General features: G+C 40.6%; 1 protein-coding gene across 9 annotated transcripts in view; it reads left to right on the top strand.

Annotated features, from left to right (window-relative positions):
- Positions 1-22,456, top strand: part of cd2ap (CD2-associated protein) — a 107,962-nt gene that overhangs the window by 47,306 nt on the left and 38,200 nt on the right. For 4 of the 9 annotated variants that reach the window (XM_085132990.1, XM_085132987.1, XM_085132986.1 and 1 more), the window contains 8 exons: positions 205-373; positions 2,099-2,199; positions 2,472-2,601; positions 4,186-4,364; positions 5,830-5,917; positions 11,781-11,875; positions 12,930-13,028; positions 14,673-14,744. In XM_085132990.1, the coding sequence (XP_084989116.1) occupies positions 205-373; positions 2,099-2,199; positions 2,472-2,601; positions 4,186-4,364; positions 5,830-5,917; positions 11,781-11,875; positions 12,930-13,028; positions 14,673-14,744 (933 nt within the window). The remainder of the gene's footprint in view (positions 1-204; positions 374-2,098; positions 2,200-2,471; positions 2,602-4,185; positions 4,365-5,829; positions 5,918-11,780; positions 11,876-12,929; positions 13,029-14,672; positions 14,745-22,456) is intronic. The other 5 variants (XM_085132993.1, XM_085132989.1, XM_085132988.1 and 2 more) reach the window with 2 other exon arrangements.

The following is a 22,456-nucleotide window of genomic DNA, read 5'->3' as shown; positions in this document are numbered from 1 at the left end:
TTAATAAACAGTGGATTGTTGTAAAATTCATAAACAGACATCTACAAAATGGCTTCAGTTTGTTGATCTGTAAGTAGTGAAGTACTAGATTATTGCTTAAACGTGGTGTGAAGAAATGCTTCCCACTTACTACCAGCTGCCTGGTGTGTGATTGTTACTCATTTATGTATATATGTATGTATGTGTTTGTATATGTATTCATAGGAACTGAAAAAGGACCCTAAAGAGGGCAGTCAAACAGCAGATGAGCCAAAGGAAGAGCAGCCTCAGAAGAGAGAGAAGGTGGGGAACGTGGCCGGCCTGGTCCAGAGAATAAGCACTCTTGGCATCCCGACCGGTGCCTTCCAGCCACCAGTGCCTGCGGCTTCAAAGAGTAAGGAGCCCGAGTTTGGTGTTTGCATGTTTGGAGGGAATGAGACTTTAAAGTGCTTGGTGTCCAGGATGAGTACAACGTGGACTTCTGGTAAAACTTGTTCATGTAGCATCTGGCAGGTTAAGAGAAGTTGATGCTTCGTTTTATTATTTCAGCTTCCACATCTTCACCGTGTCTCGTTTCGCTCAGAGGTCTTTAACTGAATACAGATCTTTGTCTTCTGCATGTATCCATCTATTCTTCTGAGTGGAGAGCTCAAAGTGTCCATGTTACATGCAGGTAAAGGCAGCTTCAGAGCATTAAGAAGAGACTGCGTCGATGCATCCACCTGTTTAGGTCATTCTTTCAAAAAGGCCCTGAGACACTGATATTGAAAACCTTGAAGTAGTTTAAGTAAAGCTGAAAGGCTTGTGCCAGCTGACCCATCAAGGTTTCATTTACTGAGTGGTGAATTAAAATGAAATAGAAACAAAGCGTAGAGCTAATCTATTTCTACTTTCCTTCTTTGATTTTTTTTTTCTTATTTATTATAAATTGAAAAACTGTAATAGAAAATAAATCTGTATTCTTTGGATTCTTTTTGTGACAGAGGGTTGTTTATGTTGTTGGAGTTTATATTGTGCTGCTTGTAGTCCTTGTCCTGCTCTGCAACCACAGTGAACTCAGTGTAACGACATATGACCCAGAGGGAGATGGCATGCATGGCCTAACTGAATTTATGATATTATTATTATTGTCCAACCAGATTGAGCTACACAGAGCAGGCAGGGAGAGCACGAGGTCAGAAAGTAATGTGGTAGAGAATAGGATAGACCCACCTTCTGATTGACTAGCTGAGTGTGCCATATCCTTTGGGTTCTCAGTCCTCAGTATGATCCTCCCCTTGTCACGCCTGGAGAAGATGGAGAAGGCTCCAGCTTTAAAAAATAAAAATTGAAACCCAGTGTGCGAGGTCACAGTTGCTATATTGTCTTTGATATACAGTCTTTAGGCTTTATAGTTTTGATACTTTTTGTGATGCCAAGAACACAAATTCATATATAAACGTCTCTTTTGGAGCTTGACTGATTTCTTTATCCATGGTTGGTTGTTATTAGCCAATATTGGCTGTTTGCTGAGCTGCATTTATAACATATAAATGTTGTCACAAACACAGAAGACAGTTGGGCAAGAGTGTAAACAAGTAAATAAAAGCAGAACAAACAAATACAACCGTTATGAGGAAAGTCTCATATAAAATATTGGCCAATGTATTAGACTATTTGAATCAATGATTACTTGGCATCTTAAAAGACAGTTAAATGTGTAATCATAAACGGTAATTTAAACTCTAAAATGTTGCATACTGTCAGTAAGTTGGTTAAACCATTCGTTTATTAAATAAAGGCTAATGCTACTAGCAGCACCTTTCTATTAGAAGTGATATTTTCTAGTAAAAAAAAAAGAATTCTAAGGTTGATTAAAAACATTTCACTAAATGACCTATGTGAATATCCATATTCTTTGAATATTCTGCACAGCTTTGCTTGATCAATAGGGCGGGGCTACTTCATGCTGTATGATCACCTTGTAGAAGAGTTCCTTATGGGCAAGCTTTTCATTAAAGGCCATCCCACTGGCTGGGTCCACGCCTTTGTTGCTTTCCTGCATCGCTTACTTTTACTTTGCAGACACGCAGGTTTACAAACAGCAAACGCAGGTCTGCTTTTTTCTTCTTCTTCTCAGAGCCTAAGAAGAGACAGTGCAAGGTGCTATTTGAGTATCAACCGCAGAACGAAGATGAGCTGGAGCTGAAAGTTGGAGACATCGTAGAGATCACTGAAGAGGTACTGTGAAAAACCAGGCCCCATTGAAGACACTTTTTAGTCTAACTGCTTCCTTGTGTATAGGTGTAGTGTTACATGAATGTTATGGTTTTGCAGTGCAGACACATTTTCGCAAGTGAGAGATGTCAGTGGCTGTGCTGTGGGAAAAGTTTTTCACTTTTCCTTTTGCTTTGGAACTTTCTTGTTGCCCTCATGGCATCAGAATGTTCTGACTGAACCTCTCAATCTCTCTACACAGTCAGGACTGGTTGCTTTATTTGACATGTGCACAGGTAGAAGAGGGCTGGTGGAGCGGCACCTTGAACGGTAAATCAGGCCTTTTCCCCTCCAACTTTGTCAAAGAGCTGGAGCCCATGGGAGACGTCGGAGAGTCCAATGACACCAGCAGAGCAGATCACACTGGTAAAAATTTTAAAAAAGGGTGCAGCTAAATTTAAAAACATTTGGCATGCTGGTATTTTATGTTTGCTTAGGCAAGTTAGGCAATAGGACATGAAAGAAAGCTGGAAAGGTGGGTTTTTGCAGATTTGAGCAAAGCTATGTTGAGTTAGTTTGAGGGTGTTTTGTCTTGAATTTACTAACTTTGTGTAATTTGTCTTTAGTCAGTGTGCTAATCATTTAATAAACCATAAATACCACTTATACAATAGTGTTTATGGTACAAATACCTCAGAGCTGTGGTGGTAGGAGTGTGATATGATTTTAACCACAATAAAATGATCAGAGAAAGTTGGAAGCAACAGGAGATCACTCGGTTTTCACTGTTTTGTACACTGCTACACAGCAAAACACAAAACGAAGTGTAATGATCCCAGCAGTGAATGAAGGGGACGTAAAGAAACCAACCAAACAGCTGGGCATCAGCAAACATTCATCAGACACAGTGAACACTGCTGGTTATTTTCTAACTCTAGAGCTTGTTAGTTGAGCTGTGTTGTTTCTGTATTTAAAGGTCATTACTTCATTGTTAGTAGAATTAAGTGCAGTTAATGAAGCCGTTCAGTTTAGAATGCAGTCCGTCTGAAACAAGCCTCAACAAGCCAGTAGGCTAAGTTGTTTAGTCCACAGCTGCATGTTTTTAAGCCTTCTGCCGGGTTCTTCTATGACTGAGAGATACAGCAGCTCTTTAAAAAAAGTCAATTTAGGATCCACAGATTGATGGCAGTCAGTGAGCGTATTGGAGGAAAGTTCTATCAGTCAGTTTGTGTGTGTGTGTGTGTGTGTACTGTAGGACAATGACAGCAGAGTCAACACGTTTTTAATGAAACGATAAAAGCCAGATATGTTGTGTAGCTAAACCACAGCTAGCTGGGTGACTACCTTTTATGTTGATTGTCACTGTGAAAGGTAAATCTTTGCATTACTGACAGAGCTGCTTAGCTCAACTATCAACACCATTTCATATTGTACAGAATTTAGTAACATGGATCATGTTAGTTGCTGAAGTAATTTGGCAAGCTGATAAACTAGCATTTCTACCGGGATATGACTTTGCTAGTGATAACATTAGCAATGAAACCGAACAAATGACTATCCAGCTAGCTATGACTGATCTACACTGCATGCAATTGTTAGATTTGTGACCAGAGAACAGAGAAGAGGTCAGGACCAGTTTTAATCTGAACACTTCCTAAATGAATCATGCTCAGCTGAGACTGATTTTAATCTTCCCTGGTTTTGGATTAAACCATTGACAGATATTTTTGTTTTTATGGTACCACTGTCATAGGTGCTTAATTCACTATGAAAGTTGAATGAAAACAGCATTTCCTTGACTTTGTAACTAAGAATTTCACTTTAAAAGTATTATTATTGTGATGGTCAAGCAGAAGCCCCACTATGATTTGAGATGGAATACCCTGTTTAAGAAGTAAATCACAGTTGCAGCACTGACTGGCGGCTGAAAACAGACTCTTCTGGTGTCTTATAAAGTACTACAGTAATAGTAAAATGAACCCCTGTTAACTCAAACTCTGTCTCAATCAGATGGAAATGGAGCGGAAAGCATTGGCACACCCACCTCACCATTGCCCACTCCGGGGAACGGAGGCATTGCCCAGCCCAAGAAGATCAAAGGAGTCGGCTTCGGAGATATTTTCAAAGATGCTTCGTACAAAAAACGGCACTCAGTGCAAACCCCTGACAAAGAGGAGAAGAACGAAAATGTAAGTGCGATTTACACCATAGTAATGGCAGACATCAGGCAAAAGCTGCTCGCCATAAATCGAACTGCCACACGTTTTTTTTCCCCGTTTTTCCTGCAGTTATAGAAATCGTGATATTGTGGATTTCCTTGTATCAAGCATCACAGAATCAGTGTTTGATTAATACCATGCATTACTGAGGGCAGTGTGTCATAATATTATTGTGACATGATAGCATTGTATCCAAGTGGTTTAGTTTTGTTATCCTTATGTTATTTGACTTCGTTCTGGTAACCATATCGTAACAACATCAAATCCTTATATTACTGTGATAATATCACATCTTGATATTGTGACAGTATTGTACTGTAATAGTATCATGTCCTATTGTGATAGTATCATGTTGTCACAATATTTTATCCTAAAAGTATCACATTGCGAAAATATTGTGTCATATCATGACAACATCAGGCCATGATAGGATTATATTAGGACAGTATTATTACATGATCTTAGTGTGCTGTATGTTTCTGTTGGTTGACACCCCATGTGTGATTCAAGTCATATCTTTAATGATTATTTTTTGTTAGCTTGCCAGCTCTTCTGTTCAGTCTGACACTCATGAGGCTAATATGTTACTGTGGACACTGAAGGACCATACCTACATTAATGTTTATTTTAATGAACACACTTGTTGCTATCATCACAGTAAATCCAAGCCAGAACTTTCACCTTCACCTGACACTATTTTAAGCCACAGCTTGTGTTAAGTCTAATTTTCTCAAATGTGGAAAGAGTAAATCTCAGCCGGCTCCTGATAAACAACTCGATGCATAAGCTCAGTGAATAATTAGTATAGGGTTTATTGTTTTTCTGAAACTTTGCCTCTCTCTCTCTTCTTCACAACAGCTTTCACACTCTGTCTTTATCACTAGCTCAGCTTCCCCCACTCTCCTCCACTCCTTACATACCACCACATTTCACATGTTCTCCCACAGTCTTCTTCACAGCTTCAGGTATCTTCATGTGACCTTCATCATCCCTCATACACTACTGTCTGACTTTGACTTATTGCACCTTTTAGGGACCCCCCCCCCCCCCCCCCCGACCCCACTCAAATAAACCCCCAAAACCTTAAAAAACCGATTCATACCTATTCCTTTTAGCACCTCATTGTTGCTGGCTTTCAAACATTTCTCAGGATTCTTTATGTTCATGCTCTGTTTTTCTTGCCTGTGACTGAAGCACTTGCCATTCTTCTTTCCTGCTGCGTCCTATGATCCGTAACTACTAACGTCATAATTAGCAACACAGTCCATCCGATGTCATTTTAAAAAAAAAAAAGAAAGAAAGAAAAAAAGAAAGCTGTTTGGATTATTCCACTCATTTCAGTTCAGACACACTGTTCAACAGACAACACGCCTCCAAACACTGTCCACTCATGTCTGATAAATCATTCCCATCTGTATGGTTTGCTTCATTTTAGCCAATCCCATCAATACCCCTTGCTGCAAAGCCCGCCCCTCCCAACACGACAGATTCACAGAAAGCGGATGGAGACAGCAAAGCCAAAGGTAACACACTACAAACATACTTCAGGTGCATTAGTGTAATTTCTGTCACCAGTCTATAGATCTGTATGAGAGTGATGTTTGTCTTTTTGTTTATCTTGTTGTGAGATTTATTGATTTTAAATACTGAAAACCTTGGTTCAAAACTGTCTACAGAGTGGAATTGCAAGCCTTAAAATGTGTGATCTACATGCATCCCTTTTCTGCTAAGGGGTATTGATTATGGAGTAGTATGGAGCAGCACTGACCAATTAGCTGCCACCATGCAAAAAAAGAGTCACCTGTACGTGTTTATATTAATGAACCTAAATGAAGCATTAGTGCATTACTGGTGATGTTGTTAAAGCGTTCAGCATATCTGTGAGCTACTGGTATGTTGGTGGATCTGATGCAGCTTTGCATTTGTTGACAAGATGTAGTTGGAACTATTTCCCACATGCAGTAACCCTCTGTAGATTATTTCAGAAAATTAACAAGCAGCAAACCTGCAACAAATCTGGTAGAGGTGAGTTTGTTTCTCGGTGGCAGTGGGTTCTTAACTTTCTACGAAAAGGACTGTGTGAAATGAATTTAAGTGTACATCATTAAGCCCAGAGTAAACCTGGCCACATTAACAGTATTGGTAAGAAATCCTTTTTATGCTACTGTCATGGTCAATCCGCCAGTATGCACAGGTGCTTTCATCTGAATTTTTTAAATGCTAAAATATAATAATAAGTATTATTATTATCCATGAATTTACAGAGTAAATAATGAAGCACATGATTATTTTTTGATTCAAATGTCAAATTAGTTATTTGCTTGCATTCTTGGACAGAAAGTAAGCCTTTTTGTTTGAATATTCTGTTTGATTAAATGTACTGAAGCTTTAAGTACTAGACACAGAAGGATCAGATCAGTTGTCGGTTCATATAACAATAAGACAATGACCCAAGCAGGCTTCAAAGCTGTGCAGAGAACCAGAAGAAGGAATCTGGAGTGCTGGAACTGATGGGCCAACCAGGTCAAAGTCTGGACTTGAGTCCTATTAAACAGATTTCGAATTTAGTGGATTCAAAGATAATCAGACAGCTAGCCTATGGGAACTAATAAAAGAAACTGTCAAAGTGCATAAAAACAATGCCAGAATACCAGATGTTATCAAGGCCAGAGGAGGTTGTATGAAAATATTTCTATGGTCACACTGTGTGAATAAGGACCATGTTAATTGCGCAAGAATGTCAAAATAGTGTTTATAGTTTTAAACACGTTTTTGGCATTTTTCTAAAATATTTGTGTGTCTAATAAACGTGTTAAATGGTAAATAGTCATGTTGTTTTATAGAGCTCAAAGCACATTCTATAACATTCATAAGCACTTTTTCTACATGTCAGTGCTTTCTGTCCAACGTTCACACATTTACACTTGGTAGTTTAAGAATATAATCCACCCACTGTTATCATCTTCAATGCCCTGTACCAACACAGAGCAGAGCAGCTATCTGAATACTACTCCAACAGAGGTCGATTATCTTGTTAATAATTTTACCTGCTCACTACGTACGACTCTGGATACTGTAGTTCCGGTGAAAACTAAGGTCTCAAATCAGAAGTACCTGACTCCGTGGTATAATTCTCAAACACATAGCCTAAAGCAGATGACTCGTAAGCTGAAGAGGAAATGGCGTGTCACAAATTTAGAGGATCATCATTTAGCCTGGAGAAATAGTTTGCTGCTTTATAAGAAAGCCCTCCACAAAGCCAGAACATCTTACTATTTGTCACTGATTGAAGAAAATAAGAACAACCCCAGGTTTCTCTTCAGCACTGTAGCCAGGCTGACAAAAAGTCAGAGCTCTTTTGAGCCAACCATCCCTTTAACGTTAACTTGTAATGACTTCATGAACTTCTTCACAAATAAAATTTTTATCATTAGAGAAAAAATTACCAATAATCATCCCACAGATGTATTATTATCTACAGCTACTCTTAGTACCATTGATGTTAAGTTAGACTCTTTTTCTCCAATTGATCTTTCTGAGTTAACTTCAATAATTACTTCCTCCAAACCATCAACGTGTCTTTTAGACCCCATCCCTACAAAACTGCTTAAAGAAGTCCTGCCATTAATTAATTCTTCGATCTTAAATATGATCAACCTATCTCTAATAATCGGCTATGTACCACAGGCCTTCAAGGTGGCTGTAGTTAAAGCTTTACTCAAAAAGCCATCTCTAGACCCAGCAGACTTAGCTAATTATAGGCCAATCTCCAACCTTCCTTTCATATCAAAAATCCTTGAAAGAGTAGTTGTCAAACAGCTAACAGATCATCTGCAGAGGAATGGCTTATTTGAAGAGTTTCAGCCAGGTTTCAGAGCTCATCACAGCACAGAAACAGCTTTAGTGAAGGTTACAAATGATCTTCTTATGGCCTCTGACAGTGGACTCATCTCTGTGCTTGTCCTGCTAGACCTTAGTGCAGCATTCGATACTGTTGACCATAATATCCTATTAGAGCGATTAGAACATGCTGTAGGTATTACAGGTACTGTGCTGCAGTGGTTTGTATCATATCTATCTAATAGACTCCAATTTGTACATGTAAATGGAGAGTCCTCTTCACACACTGAGGTTAATTATGGAGTTCGACAGGGTTCAGTGCTAGGACCAATTCTGTTTACACTATACATGCTTCCCCTAGGCAGCATCATTAGAAGACATTTTAATGATTTTTAAATTTTCACTGCTATGCAGATGACACCCAGCTCTATCTATCTATGAAGCCAGATAACACACACCAATTAGTTAAACTGCAGGAATGTCTTAAAGACATAAAGACCTGGATGGCCCCTAACTTTCTGATTCTTAATTTAGATAAAACTGAGGTTATTGTACTCGGCTTTGAAAATCTTAGAAATATGGTATCTAACCAGATTCTTACTCTGGATGGCATTACCTTGGCCTCCAGTAACGCTGTGAGGAACCTTGGAGTCATTTCTGACCAGGATATGTCCTTCAACGCACATATTAAACAAATATGTAAGACTGCGTTCTTCCATTTGCACAACAGCTCTAAAATTAGAAATATCCTGTCTCAGAGTGACGCTGAAAAACTAGTTCATGCATTTATTACTTCCAGGCTGGACTACTGCAATTCATTATTATCAGGATGTCCAAAAAACTTGCTGAAAAGCCTTCAGCTAATCCAAAATGCTGCAGAAGAGTCCTGACAGGGACTAGAAAGAGAGAGCATATTTCTCCTGTTTTGGCTTCCCTTCATTGGCTTCCTGTTAAATCCAGAATTGAATTCAAAATCCTGCTCCTCACATACAAGGTCTTAAATAATCAGGCCCCATCTTATCTTAATGACCTTGTAGTACCATATCACCCTATTAGAGCACTTAGCTCTCGCTCTGCAGAACTACTTGTTGTTCCTAGAGTATTTAAAAGTAGAATGGGAGGGAGAGCCTTCAGTTTTCAGGCCCCTCTTCTGTGGAACCAGCTTCCAGTTTGGATTTGGGAGACAGACACTATCTCTACTTTTAAGATTAGGCATCAAACTTTCCTTTTTGCTAAAGCATATAGTTAGGGCTGGACCAGGTGACCCTGAATCCTCCCTTAGTTATGCTGCAATAGACGTAGGCTGCTGGGGATTCCCATGATGCATTGAGTTTTTCCTTTCCCGTCACCTTTCTCACTCACTATGTGTTAATAGACCTCTCTGCATTGAATCATATCTGTTATTAATCTCTGTCTCTCTTCCACAGCATGTCTTTTATCCTGTCTTCCTTCTCTCACCCCAACCGGTTGCAGCAGATGGCTGCCCCTCCCTGAGCCTGGTTCTGCCGGAGGTTTCTTCCTGTTAAAAGGGAGTTTTTCCTTCCCACTGTCGCCAAAGTGCTTGCTCATAGGGGTCATATGATTGTTGGGTTTTTCTCTGTATCTATGAAGCGCCTTGAGGCGACTTTTGTTGTGATTTGGCGCTATATAAATAAAATTGAATTGAATTGAATAGTACTCGGCCTTGTCATACACTGCTTTGAAAGTAACAGTAACAGTATTGCTAGTAGCTGCTTGGTCATTCAGCATTCTAGTCACTTAGCAATCCTACCAGGTATTCCCCCTGTCATTCAAGTACAAGTTACTGAGTTTCATTGAGGTTCTGTGCTCTCTGCTGTTTTTTTTCCTATTTTGAATGATCCGTAACCTCCTAGGACCTGGCGTCCACATATGTGGACATCACATTTTGGGTTATTTAGACCAAAATACTCAATTTTGCTCTACAGGGGCCTGATGTTCACTTACGAGGACATTATACTGATACTGTTCTATCAAAATTTTAAACAAATATCCTCATATGTGGCCCTTATTTTTCTTAAAAACAAAAATAAGGTAAAAAAAAAATAAATCTGGTAATTCTTTGTTTTTACATTTGTTTGTTTTTACATTTTACATTCCCAATATGCCCAAATATCAAAGAGAAATTAAAAATGCATGCTGTGGAAGAGTTCGGGTCCTAGGAGGTTAATAGGCTTAAAAGGTGAGCAGGACAGTGACCCTAAATATCTAAGTAAGAGCACTGAATGACATCACCGACAACCTTCACCAATCGAGGCGATTCAGTTGGAGCCCAAACCCTGTAGAGATCCTCTGGATTGACCTCAGTAGCTGTTTACACTTGATATCCCGAGAATGTGACTGAGCTGAAACAGTTCTCACAAGAATGGGCTAAACTTCCTTTTCGAGGTTTCTGCTTGCCTGATCTGTAGCTGCTGGGAATTTGTTTGTGCTACAGAAAATGTTTGACAGCTCATTAAAGCCGAGCATTCTTTTACTGTCGGCACTGGGAATGTTTAACGAGTGTGTCCAATAAATGCAGGAATGATTAGAATCCCATTGTTGAAGAAATAAAGGTAAAAAGAGACTTGCACAAAACCTGAGAGGAAAAAGGTGATGAATCTCAAATTCAGCTGTTTGTCCTGGCCAGGTCATTCATATACAGCAGTTAGACAGGTGCTGGCTTGAGGTCATGGATAAAAGAAGAAGAAATGAGCTTTTTCTGAATTGTGGCTAGGCTCTGCTTTCCTGATGGGCGGCGATCTTGGTCTTTCAGGAGGGGCTTGGAGTGGAGCTGCTACTCCTCCACGTCAAAAAAGAGTGAGCTAGGATAGGATAGGATGGGATGGGATGGGATGGATGCCTCCAGGCCGAGGTGTTATCCTGCAGGGAGGAGGTCCTAGGACAAACTACAGAGGTTGTAACTCTCAGATGGCCTGTTAATGTCTGAAAGTTGGAGGAAGCAGGTGGAGAAAGGGAGGTCACTGCTCATCCTGCTGCCCCTGCAGACCTGCCCCAGATATTGTCATAGATCGATTGATGATTGATTGATGAATGATTAAAAGTCGATTGCCTTTTGGGTGAAGGGTTAGCATATTTGTTGGTCTGGATAAGTGTAAATGAGATTATTGAAAGTTTTTATGTGCTCCTTTTTTGCCTTTACGTATTCAACATGATGTTTGCTTAGCACCTCACTTTGAATAAAATATGAATAAAAATTGATAGCAATTGTTTGCTACTAGCTAATGCATGTTGCTTTTGTTTATAGGTTTATATTTTTTTGTTTTATATGTAACTCACTTGGAGTTAGAAATTGAGTGAGAAATTGATGTAGAACACTGGGTAGGCTTCCCGTGCTTCTCACATCACACTATCTGGCTGAGAAACATGAAAACATTCCCGAGGTTGCTCTTGAAATATAGATGCTGTTTAATATTTTTCGTCTTTTAGTAAAGAGACAAATGTGGTGACAAGGTGAATAAAGTAGTGTATTGGTGATTTTTCTTTGTCTTCAATCTATAATAGAAGCCAATGTTTTGGTTTCCACAGCTAAAGAGTACTGTAAGGTGGCGTACGCTTACAAAGCCACGAACGAGGACGAGCTCACCCTGAACGAAGGCGATATTGTCCACGTGCTGAGCAAGGTAAGCTTCCAGGTGACTCATGCTGTAAACTTGTGTAATGAAATACCTTTTCGTCAGTGTCACAACCCAACATGTGAAGCAGAAGAACAGGTGAAGAACAAGGGAACTTTAGCACAAAGGAAATGTGCAATCCTGTTACATGTCTGTGTGCACCAACTCCTCTCACATGATCAGGAGTTGAGCAGCTAAATGTGTGTCATCTGATATCATAATGTCATAATGTTGCCTAGCAGCAATGTAGCAACATGCTAAAATAGCTTGTGCTTAGCACTTAGGCACATATAACACTGTATAAAAGCATTATATCACTGTAATTTAGCAATAATAACATTTCATTTCTGCTTGTTGTATGATGATACTGTTATGTCGCCTGGCAAAAAACAAACTGTTCTTTGCTTTTGTTTTCAGCACCTCATAAAAGTTATTGTTTCACAGCAACGTTATAAAATCATCATGCTGCCTGAAATCACCCATTTTTACTATTTACGCATCTACAACATGAACATTGTACTGCTTTTATTTTGCAACCAACCGCACAAACAATACTGTAGCATGGACTTGTACCAAACCAGTTACACTCTTATAACCTAGCTCTCAGAACTGGATGTAATTATTTATGTGTGGGGAGTTCATAACAGCCCTATAGCTGCATTGCAAGAGAGAAAAGTGGAAGCAACGCATGGTTTCTTGTAATTCTTGGGAAGCTGCCGCCATCTAGTGGTGAAACGAGAAAAGTGCATTCAAATGAAAACAAGTTTTGACATATTTGTAGAGGGACTTAATTTTTTTTTTTTTTTTTTTTTTTTGTTAAAGCTGGTCTTTTTGTTTTTCCCTGTCCTGTTTTACATATTTTCTTTGACTCCTTGATTGCCAAGACTCCTGATAGTGTAGGGTCAGGGTTCAGGCTATGTAGTTTTCAAAGTAAAAAAAAAACTTTTTTTTTCAAAAAGAAAATTACATTAGTTTTAAATAAAGAAAAAACAACAGCGTTATTGGACATACGTGTGATGTCATGCTACCCTTCACTCATTGTTTTCTGTTGCCTCTGTCACAGGACACAGGAGAGCCGGGCTGGTGGCGAGGCGAAGTCGGAAGCAAAGAAGGCGTCTTCCCTGACAACTTCGTCGTCATGATTTCTGAAGCAGAGAAAGAGGTGGGATTGGAAAAAGAACAGAATGAACTCATTATGGTCTACAGTCAACATTCCCAGTCATTCGTTACTAGATCATCTGTTATAGGTTCTTTAAGTTAACCGAGGGACTCGTGAGACTCAGGAGGGTGTGGTGGGTGGTGTTCATGGTGCAAAATATGAGAGTAAACAAGATACAAGGATATGTTCTTTATATTTGCAGTGGTGCAAAATTTAGAAACATCCAGAGTGATCCTTAGAGGCTTACTTCATTCTCTTCATGCTGGAGCAGTTAACACTTAGCTATCCCTTAGTAATGCTGCTATTGGCTTAGACTGCTGGGGGACTTCCCATGATGCACTCAGTCCTTTTGCTGAACTTCCCCATGTGTTTATATACTACTGTAAAAGCATCTTTCCATTCCCCTCATCCATTAACCAGTCACAGTGGATGTACTGTGCGTATAAATTAAAACCAAACGTCAATAAATTTATTCCGTTTTTTTTAACCTGAACTCAATTTGATTTGGACTAATGAAAAAGAAATTATGCAGTACTATGTTTTAGTCCTGGTTTGTTTTCTGTTCACACGGACCAATCAGGAGGAGTAAATATGATGTAATTCAAACTCTCATCTCTTCATCAGCTTATCAGGACACTTAGGAAAATCACATTCTGGTGACTGACAGCACGTTAATGCTGCGCATGAGAATGAGCCCCACAGGGATGTAGCACTGCGGTGTTCTCCGTATCATTTGAGGTCATCTCCATGTGCAACTCTAAAACTGTTTTTAGATGTTGTGTCCTGAAGTCTTGTTCTGTTCCTTTGCAAAGTCACTATGATGGTTAGATATATTGATTAAGTCATCTAAACTCCTCTTAAGGAAAACATTGCAGTTTGGTTTCATCCTTTGGATGCTTTCAGTGGACTCCAGGAGACTTTCCAAAGTGAATTGTTTAATCCACACACATTCTTTTTTTTTTTTCTTTTTTTTTCTTTTTTTGAAAATTTCCTGGCTTCTAGTTCCTGTTGCTGTGTTTTAATTCTTGCCCTCATCTGCTCAGTTCAGCTTGATGTAGCCTGGGGTAAAACAAAAACTTTGCACTATTTATGCTTCGATTCCTGTACAAACCTACCTTTCAGGCAATCACCACTCTGCCTATGCGTAACATCACCACTCTGGCGTTCCACATTGTGTTTCCCACATCTGCCTCTGCATGTCAAAAAATCTCCTGAATGTGCAGTTCAGGATTTGCTCTTTCTACACAGTTTGATCCCCAGCTGTGTAGTAAACTCTGCAGCTTTCTTACATTTTATTGGTTTTCAGTGTGAAAATCTTTTGGTCTTTCCTGCCCATGAAATTAAACACAGAGGTTTAGATAAGGACTCCCTGCTTCACACTGCTCACTCAATCCCAGTTTTGACATATCGCGTACTGTATCTTACATCTACCAATTAGTTTTATGGAGCTCGAAGTTGGATTAAATTTCCCACGTCCCAAATGCAGCAAGTAACTTTTGGTGATCATACAAATGCTTTTTACAGTACAAAGGAGCCTTTTGAGATCAGTGGACAGTTTTTAAACAGTCCGTCAGGTTGTGTAAAATAGTGTGAAAGTCTGACTGATTGATCTCATCAGAGAAAGCTGTTGGAGTGACTTTCTAGCAGATTTCTGTTCTTGTTCAGGCTCCCACATCAAGAGGGTCCATCAAATCATCACCAAAGCCAGAGGCAGAAGAGGTAAGCATCCAGAGTACCCCAAACTATTCACAAGCACTTCTTTTTATCCTTAGCTGCCTGTATGTAAAGGATGGGTGCAGCTATCATAGTTCCTGTGATGGAAAACAGGATTATGGTCCTCCTTTTCTCTTAACTTTCCTCTCACCATCCCAAACAGTCGCAGCAGGTGACTACTACTGGTCTCTTCTTGTTGAAAGGGTGGTCTTCCTCCCCACTGTTGACAGTGCTAGCTGATGAGAGATTTTTAGATCTGTGTTTCTGTCTAATACTGCAGGGGTCAACATTCTGAGATACACTTTCTTGAGGAATTCACATCAAATTTTCTGTTGTTGTGAATTGGTGCTATTTAAAGTACACTATGTTTATCATCCGTGGCCACTTTCAGTGATTACTATAAGTGATCAATCAGTGCAAATTTGATTTGTTTTGAGTCATTTGATTTAATTTTTGCTTTCAGTTTTGGTGTTTTCTCGCTCACAGGTCTGCTGCTCACCTTTATTATTAGGGCCCGAGCACTGAGAGTGCGAAGGCCCTATTGTATCTGCTCCGTTTCTTATTATTATTAGGGCCCGAGCACTGAGAGTGCGAAGGCCCTATTGTATCTGCTCCGTTTATTATTAGGGCCCGAGCACTAAAAGTGCGAAGGCCCTATTGTATGTGCTCTGTTTACTATTAGGGCCTGAGCACTGAGAGTGCGAAGGGCCTATTGTATCTGCTTCGTTTATTAGGGCCCGAGCACTAAAAGTGCGAAGGCCCTATTGTATCTGCTCCGTTTATTATTATTAGGGTGAGCACTAAAAGTGCGAAGGCCCTATTGTACCTGCTCTGTTTATTATTATTATTATTATTATTATTATTATTATTAGGGCCCGAGCACTGACAGTGCAAAGGCCCTATTGTATCTGCTCTGTTTATTATTATTATTAGGGCCCGAGCACTAAAAGTGCGAAGGCCCTATTGTATCTGCTCTGTTTATTATTATTAGGGCCCGAGCACTGAGAGTGCGAAGGCCCTATTGTATCTGCTCTGTTTATTATTATTATTATTATTATTATTATTATTATTATTATTATTTCGGCAAATGAATCGGCCTTTTGAGGGCCTAAACATGCTCAAAAACTCATGAAATTTTGCACACGCGTCAGGTCTGGTGAAAATTTACGTATTTTAATGTTCTCAGACATGGCCAGGGAAAATTGCCTCAGTAGCGCCACCTAGAAAAATGAAAAACGCGAGCCCCCATTATGGGTATGACCTACATGTTTGAAAGTCGGTACACATATCTACCGTTCAGAGTCGAACAAAAAAGTCTATTATGGCAATGTCCTAAACCTAACAGGAAGTCCGCCATTTTGGATTGAATGTCACATTTTGGCTCTGATTTTACCATTTCCATGCCTTGTACTTTCGCGAACTCCTCCTCGGGATTTGGTCGTATAAACTTCATCTTTGGACAGTGCCAACTACACACCTGGGCCATGTTAAATTGCGGAGCTTTTGAGTTTTCGTGATACGGTGAGGGGGTGATGTCACGGCGAATTTCGATGACTCGCCATGAAAATCTTATTGCCTCTCATTCTGTCATACATTGTCCGATGTGGACCAAAGAGCACACATATGATAAGGCTCCAGCCCTGAACATATTTCCACTGCCAAATTTGACATCAAGGACAGCGCCACCTAGTGGGAACAGGAAATGTCATGTTTTACACTTTGGGGTACAGTATTGTGATGGGTGACATCTGCAGCCTCAAATTTCTCCAGGAAAGCCTTAAGGAGTTGGTCTTGGGTTAAAGTGAAAACTGTGACTTTTCGCGAAAGGGTGTGACCCCGAAAGCATGGCGAACTTTGATGTCTCGCCATGAAGAAACAAATTAGTATAACTCCATGAAATCCAGTCTGATCAGTACCAGACTTTACAGGTATGATGTCAGACCTGCCCTGAACAGATTGATGTGCCCATTGTCAGGACTATGCAGAGCGCCACCTAGTGCGAACATGAAATGTCATGTCTTACACTTTGTTGTACTGATTTTAACAGGTTCATCGTGGACACCTCAAAAGCAGTGAATATCACCGTCAGTCCCTCATATTGCTTCAGTGAGAAAATTGTGACTTTAAACTGAACGGCGCACCCTAGTGACAACGCGGTTCACCATGAAAAATGAAGTGGCTTTTGAGGGGCTTGGAAAGTTTAAAAAGTCTTGAAATTTGGCCTACTGCCTCAATTCGATGAAGGCTTTATTCTTATATGATCACTTTCCTCTAATAGGGCAAAATGGCTCCACAGCGCCCCCTACAAAATTTCAAATCACCAGCCCCTGCTCTGTGTTTTATGTATGAGTCTGAAACCTGGTAAGCTGATAGGAGATATGAAAATGTACAAAAAAGTCTCTTGGAGTAACATCCCAAATCCAACAGGAAGTCAGCCATTTTAAAATTAATGTGTAATTTTGGCGATATTTTCCCCTCTTTTCAGGCACCGTACTTTGACGAACTCCTCCAAGGGATTTCATCAGATTGATGCGATTTCCTGTGTGTGGAATCTAAAGACCTTTGTGATGTTAAATTGCGAAGCTTTTTACCTTCAGGGAAACGGGGTGTTCATGGCGCCATGTAGAGTTTCAATCACTCGCCAAAAAGCAGTAATCTGCTGTTTACTCAAAAACACAATGTCTAATCTCTCCGAAAACATTGCAGGCATGATAAGAGTCGAGCTCGGAAACGTTTGTTATGCCATTTGTCAGTAATGGTTAGAGCGCCACCTAGTGGAACGAGTGTAATCATTACTGAATGAGATGAAATTTAAGCTAGTGGTTCTACTTAGGAATTCGATCAATGTGACATCAGTTCGGACTTGCTGGTTTTAGGTGTTGGGCGTGGCTCGACGTGCCACGGTGCGAGGGCCCTCATAACGCTGCTTGCAGCTTTAATTATTATTATTATTATTATTTCGGCAAATGAATCGGCCTTTTGAGGGCCTAAACATGCTCAAAAACTCATGAAATTTTGCACACGCGTCAGGTCTGGTGAAAAGTTACGTATTTTCATTTTCTCAGACATGGCCAGGGAAAATTGCCTCAGTAGCGCCACCTAGAAAAATGAAAAACGCGAGCCCCCGGTATGGGTATGACCTACATGTTTGAAAGTCGGTACACATATCTACCGTTCAGAGTCGAACAAAAAAGTATATTATGGCAATGTCCTAAACCCAACAGGAAGTCCGCCATTTTGGATTGAATGTCACATTTTGGCTCTGATTTTGCCATTTCCATGCCTTGTACTTTCGCGAACTCCTCCTTGGGATTTGGTTGAATAAACTTCATGTTTGGACAGTGCCAACTACACACCTGCGCCATGTTAAATTGCGGAGCTTTTGAGTTTTCACAATACGGTGAGGCCGTGGCGCCGCGGCGAATTTTGATGACTCGCCATGAAAATCTTATTGCCTCTCATTCTGTCATACATTGTCCGATCTGGACCAAAGAGTACACATATGATAAGACTCCACCCCTGAACATATTTCAACTGCCATATTTGACATCAGGGACAGCGCCACCTAGTGGGAACAGGAAATGTCATGTTTTACTCTTTGGGGTACAGTATAGTGATGGGTGACATCTGAAACCTCAAATTTCTCCAGGAAAGCCTTAAGGAGTTGGTCTTGGGTTACAGTGAAAACTGTGAGTTTTCGCAAAAGGGTGTGACCCCAGCAGAATGGCAAACTTTGATGTCTCGCCATGGAGAAACAAATTAGTATAACTCAATGAAATCCAGTTTGATCAGAACCAAACTTTACAGGTATGATGTCAGACCCGCCCTGAACAGATTGAGGTGCCCATTGTCAGGAATATGCAGAGTGCCACCTAGTGGCAACAGGGAATGTCATATCTTCCACTTTGTTGTACTGATTTTCACAGGTTCATTGTGGACACCTCAAAAGCGGTGAATATTGCCATCTGTCCCTCATGATGCTTCAGTGCGAAAATTGTGACTTTAACCTGAACAGCGCACCCTAGTGGCAACGGGGTTAACCATGAAAAATCAAGTGGCTTTTGAGGGGCTTGGAAAGTTTAAAAAGTCTTGAAATTTGGCACACTCCTCCAATGTGCTCAACGCTTTGTTGTTATGTGATCATTTTCCTTGAATAGCGCAGAATGGCTCAACAGCGCCCCCTACAAAATGTCAAAACATCAGCCCCTGCTCTGTGTTTTATGTATGAGTCTGAAACCTGGTAAGCTTATAGAAGATATCAAGATGTACAAAAAAGTCTCTTGGAGCAATATCCCAAATCCAACAGAAAGTCAGCCATTTTAAAATTAAGGTGTAATTTTGGCGACATTTTCCCCTCTTTTCAGGCTCCGTACTTTGACAAACTCCTCAAAGGGATTTCATTAGATTAAACCGATCTCCAGTGCATGGAATCTGAAGACCTTTGTGATGTTAAATTGCGAAGCTTTTTAAGTTCAGGGAAACGGGGTGGTCATGGCGGCACGTGGAGTTTGAATCACTCGCCAAAAAGCAGTAATCTGCTGTTTACTCAAAAACACAATGTCTAATCTCTCCGAAAACATTGCAGGCATGATAAGAGTCGAGCTCGGAAACGTTTGTTATGCCATTTGTCAGTAATGGTTAGAGCGCCACCTAGTGGAACGAGTGTAATCATTACTGAATGAGATGAAATTTAAGCTAGTGGTTCTACTTAGGAATTCGATCAATGTGACATCAGTTCGGACTTGCTGGTTTTAGGTGTTGGGCGTGGCTGGACGTGCCAGGGTGTGAGGGCCCTCATAACGCTGCTTGCAGCTTTAATTATTATTATTATTATTATTATTATTATTTTTCACCGAAATGAATTGCCTTTTTGAGGGCTTAAACATGCTCAAAAACTCACGAAATTTTGCACACGTGCCAGGTCTGGTGAAAAATTTTGTATTTTAATGGTTTTACATATGAGCACATGGAAATGGCTCTAGAGCGCCACCTATGCCTTCTTGAATGCAGCCCTACGACCACATCGTTTTAGCTACATGTATGAAATTTGGCACACATGTGTACCATGCCAAGACGAACAAAAAGGCTGTGGGACCATTGACGCAAACCCAACAGGAAGTCCGCCATTTGGAGGTGAAGGTGACATTTTGGCTCTAATTTTGCCATTTCCATGCCTCGAACTTTTTCGAACTCCTCCTTGGAATTTGGTTGTATAAGCTTCATCTTTGGTCAGTGTCAACTACACACCTGGGCCATGTTAAATTGCGGAGCTTTTGAGTTTTCACAATACGGTGAGGGGGTGATGTCACGGCGAATTTCGATTACTCGCCATGAAAATCTTATTGCCTCTCATTCTGTCATACATTGTCCGATCTGGACCAAAGAGCACACATATGATAAGGCTCCACTTCTGAACATATTTCAACTGCCATATTTGACATAAGGGTGAGCGCCACCTAGTGGGAACAGGAAATGTCATGTTTTACACTTTGGGGTACAGTATTGTGATGGGTGACATCTGCAGCCTCAAATTTCTCCAGGAAAGCCTTAAGGAGTTGGTCTTGGGTTACAGTGAAAACTGTGACTTTTCGCGAAAGGGTGTGACCCCGAAAGCATGGCGAACTTTGATGTCTCGCCATGAAGAAACAAATTAGTATAACTCAATGAAATCCAGTCTCATCAGTACCAGACTTTACAGGCATGATGTCAGACCCGCCCTGAACAGATTGAGGTGCCCATTGTCAGGAATACGCAGAGCGCCACCTAGTGGCAACATGGAATGTCATGTCTTACACTTTGTTGTACTGATTTTAACAGGTTCATCGTGGCAACCTCAAAAGCGGTGAATATCACCATCAGTCCTTCATGATGCTTCAATGAGAAAATTGTGACTTTAAACTGAACGGCGCACCCTGGTGGCAGCGCAGTTCACATTGAAAGATGAAGTGGCTTTTGAGGGGCTTGGAAAGTTTATAGAGGCTTGAAATTTGGCACACACCTCCAATGTGATGAAGGCTTTGAGGTTATGTGATCATTTTCATTGAATAGCGCGAAATGGCTCCACAGCGCCCCCTACAATATTTCAAAACAACAGCCCCTGCTCTGTGTTTAATCTATGAGTCTGAAACCTGGTAAGCTTATGGAAGATATCAAGATGTACAAAAAAGTCTCTTGGAGCAATATCCCAAATCCAACAGGAAGTCAGCCATTTTAAAATCAATGTGTAATTTTGGCAACATTTCCCCCTCCTTCCAGGCCTCATACTTTGACGAACTCCTCCAAGGGATTTCATCATATTGAACCATTCTCCAGTGTGTGGAATCTAAAGACCTTTGTGATGTTAAATTGCGAAGCTTTTTACGTTCAGGGAAACGGGGTGGTCATGGCGGCACGTGAATGTCAATCACTCGCCAAAAAGCAGTAATCTGCTGTCACTCAAAAACACAAAGTCCAATCTCTCCCAAAGGTCGCAGGCATGATGAGACTTGACCTCGGAAATGTTTGTTATGCACTTTGTCAATAATGGTTATGGCGCCACCTAGTGGGACAACTATAATCATAATTGAATGAGATGAAATGTTAGCTGGTTGTTAAATGCATGAATTCCATCAATGTGACATGAGATCGGACGTGCTGGTTTTAGGTGTTGGGCGTGCCTCGACGCGCTGGGGGTGCGAGGGCCCTCATAACGCTGCTTGCAGCTTTAATTAGGGCCCGAGCACTGACAGTGCGAAGGCCCTATTGTATCTGCTCTGTTTATTAGGGCCCGAGCACTGACAGTGCGAAGGCCCTATTGTATCTGCTCTGTTTATTATTAGGGCCCGAGCACTGACAGTGCGAAGGCCCTATTGTATCTGCTCTGTTTATTATTATTATTATTATTATTATTATTTCGGCAAATGAATCGGCCTTTTGAGGGCCTAAACATGCTCAAAAACTCATGAAATTTTGCACACGCGTCAGGTCTGGTGAAAATTTACATATTTTAATTTTCTCAGACATGGCCAGGGAAAATTGCCTCAGCAGCGCCACCTAGAAAAATGAAAAACGCGAGCCCCCGGTATGGGTATGACCTACATGTTTGAAAGTCGGTACACATATCTAACGTTCAGAGTCGAACAAAAAAGTCTAATATGGCAATGTCCTAAACCTAACAGGAAGTCCGCTATTTTGGATTGAATGTCACATTTTGGCTCTGATTTTGCCATTTCCATGCCTTGTACTTTCGCGAACTCCTCCTCGGGATTTGGTTGTATAAACTTCATGTTTGGACAGTGCCAACTACACACCTGGGCCATGTTAAATTGCGGAGCTTTTGAGTTTTCACAATACGGTGAGGCCGTGGCGCCGCGGCGAATTTCGATGACTCGCCATGAAAATCTTATTGCCTCTCATTCTGTCATACATTGTCCGGTCTGTACCAAAGAGTTCACATATGATAAGGCTCCAGCCCTGAACATATTTCAACTGCCATATTTGACATCAAGGACAGCGCCACCTAGTGGGAACAGGAAATGTCATGTTTTACACTTTGGGGTACAGTATAGTGATGGGTGACAACTGCAGCCTCAAATTTCTCCAGGAAAGCCTTAAGGAGTTGGTCTTGGGTTACAGTGAAAACTGTGACTTTTCACAAAAGGGTGTAACCTAAGCAGCATGGCGAACTTTGATGTCTCGCCATGAAGAAACAAATTAGTATAACTCCATGAAATTCCGTC

Source organism: Neolamprologus multifasciatus, chromosome 15 (genome assembly GCF_963576455.1).
Source record: "Neolamprologus multifasciatus chromosome 15, fNeoMul1.2, whole genome shotgun sequence".
NCBI lineage: Eukaryota > Metazoa > Chordata > Actinopteri > Cichliformes > Cichlidae > Neolamprologus > Neolamprologus multifasciatus.
Note: the sequence above shows the minus strand (reverse complement) of the source record. Positions and strands in the feature narration are given on the sequence as shown.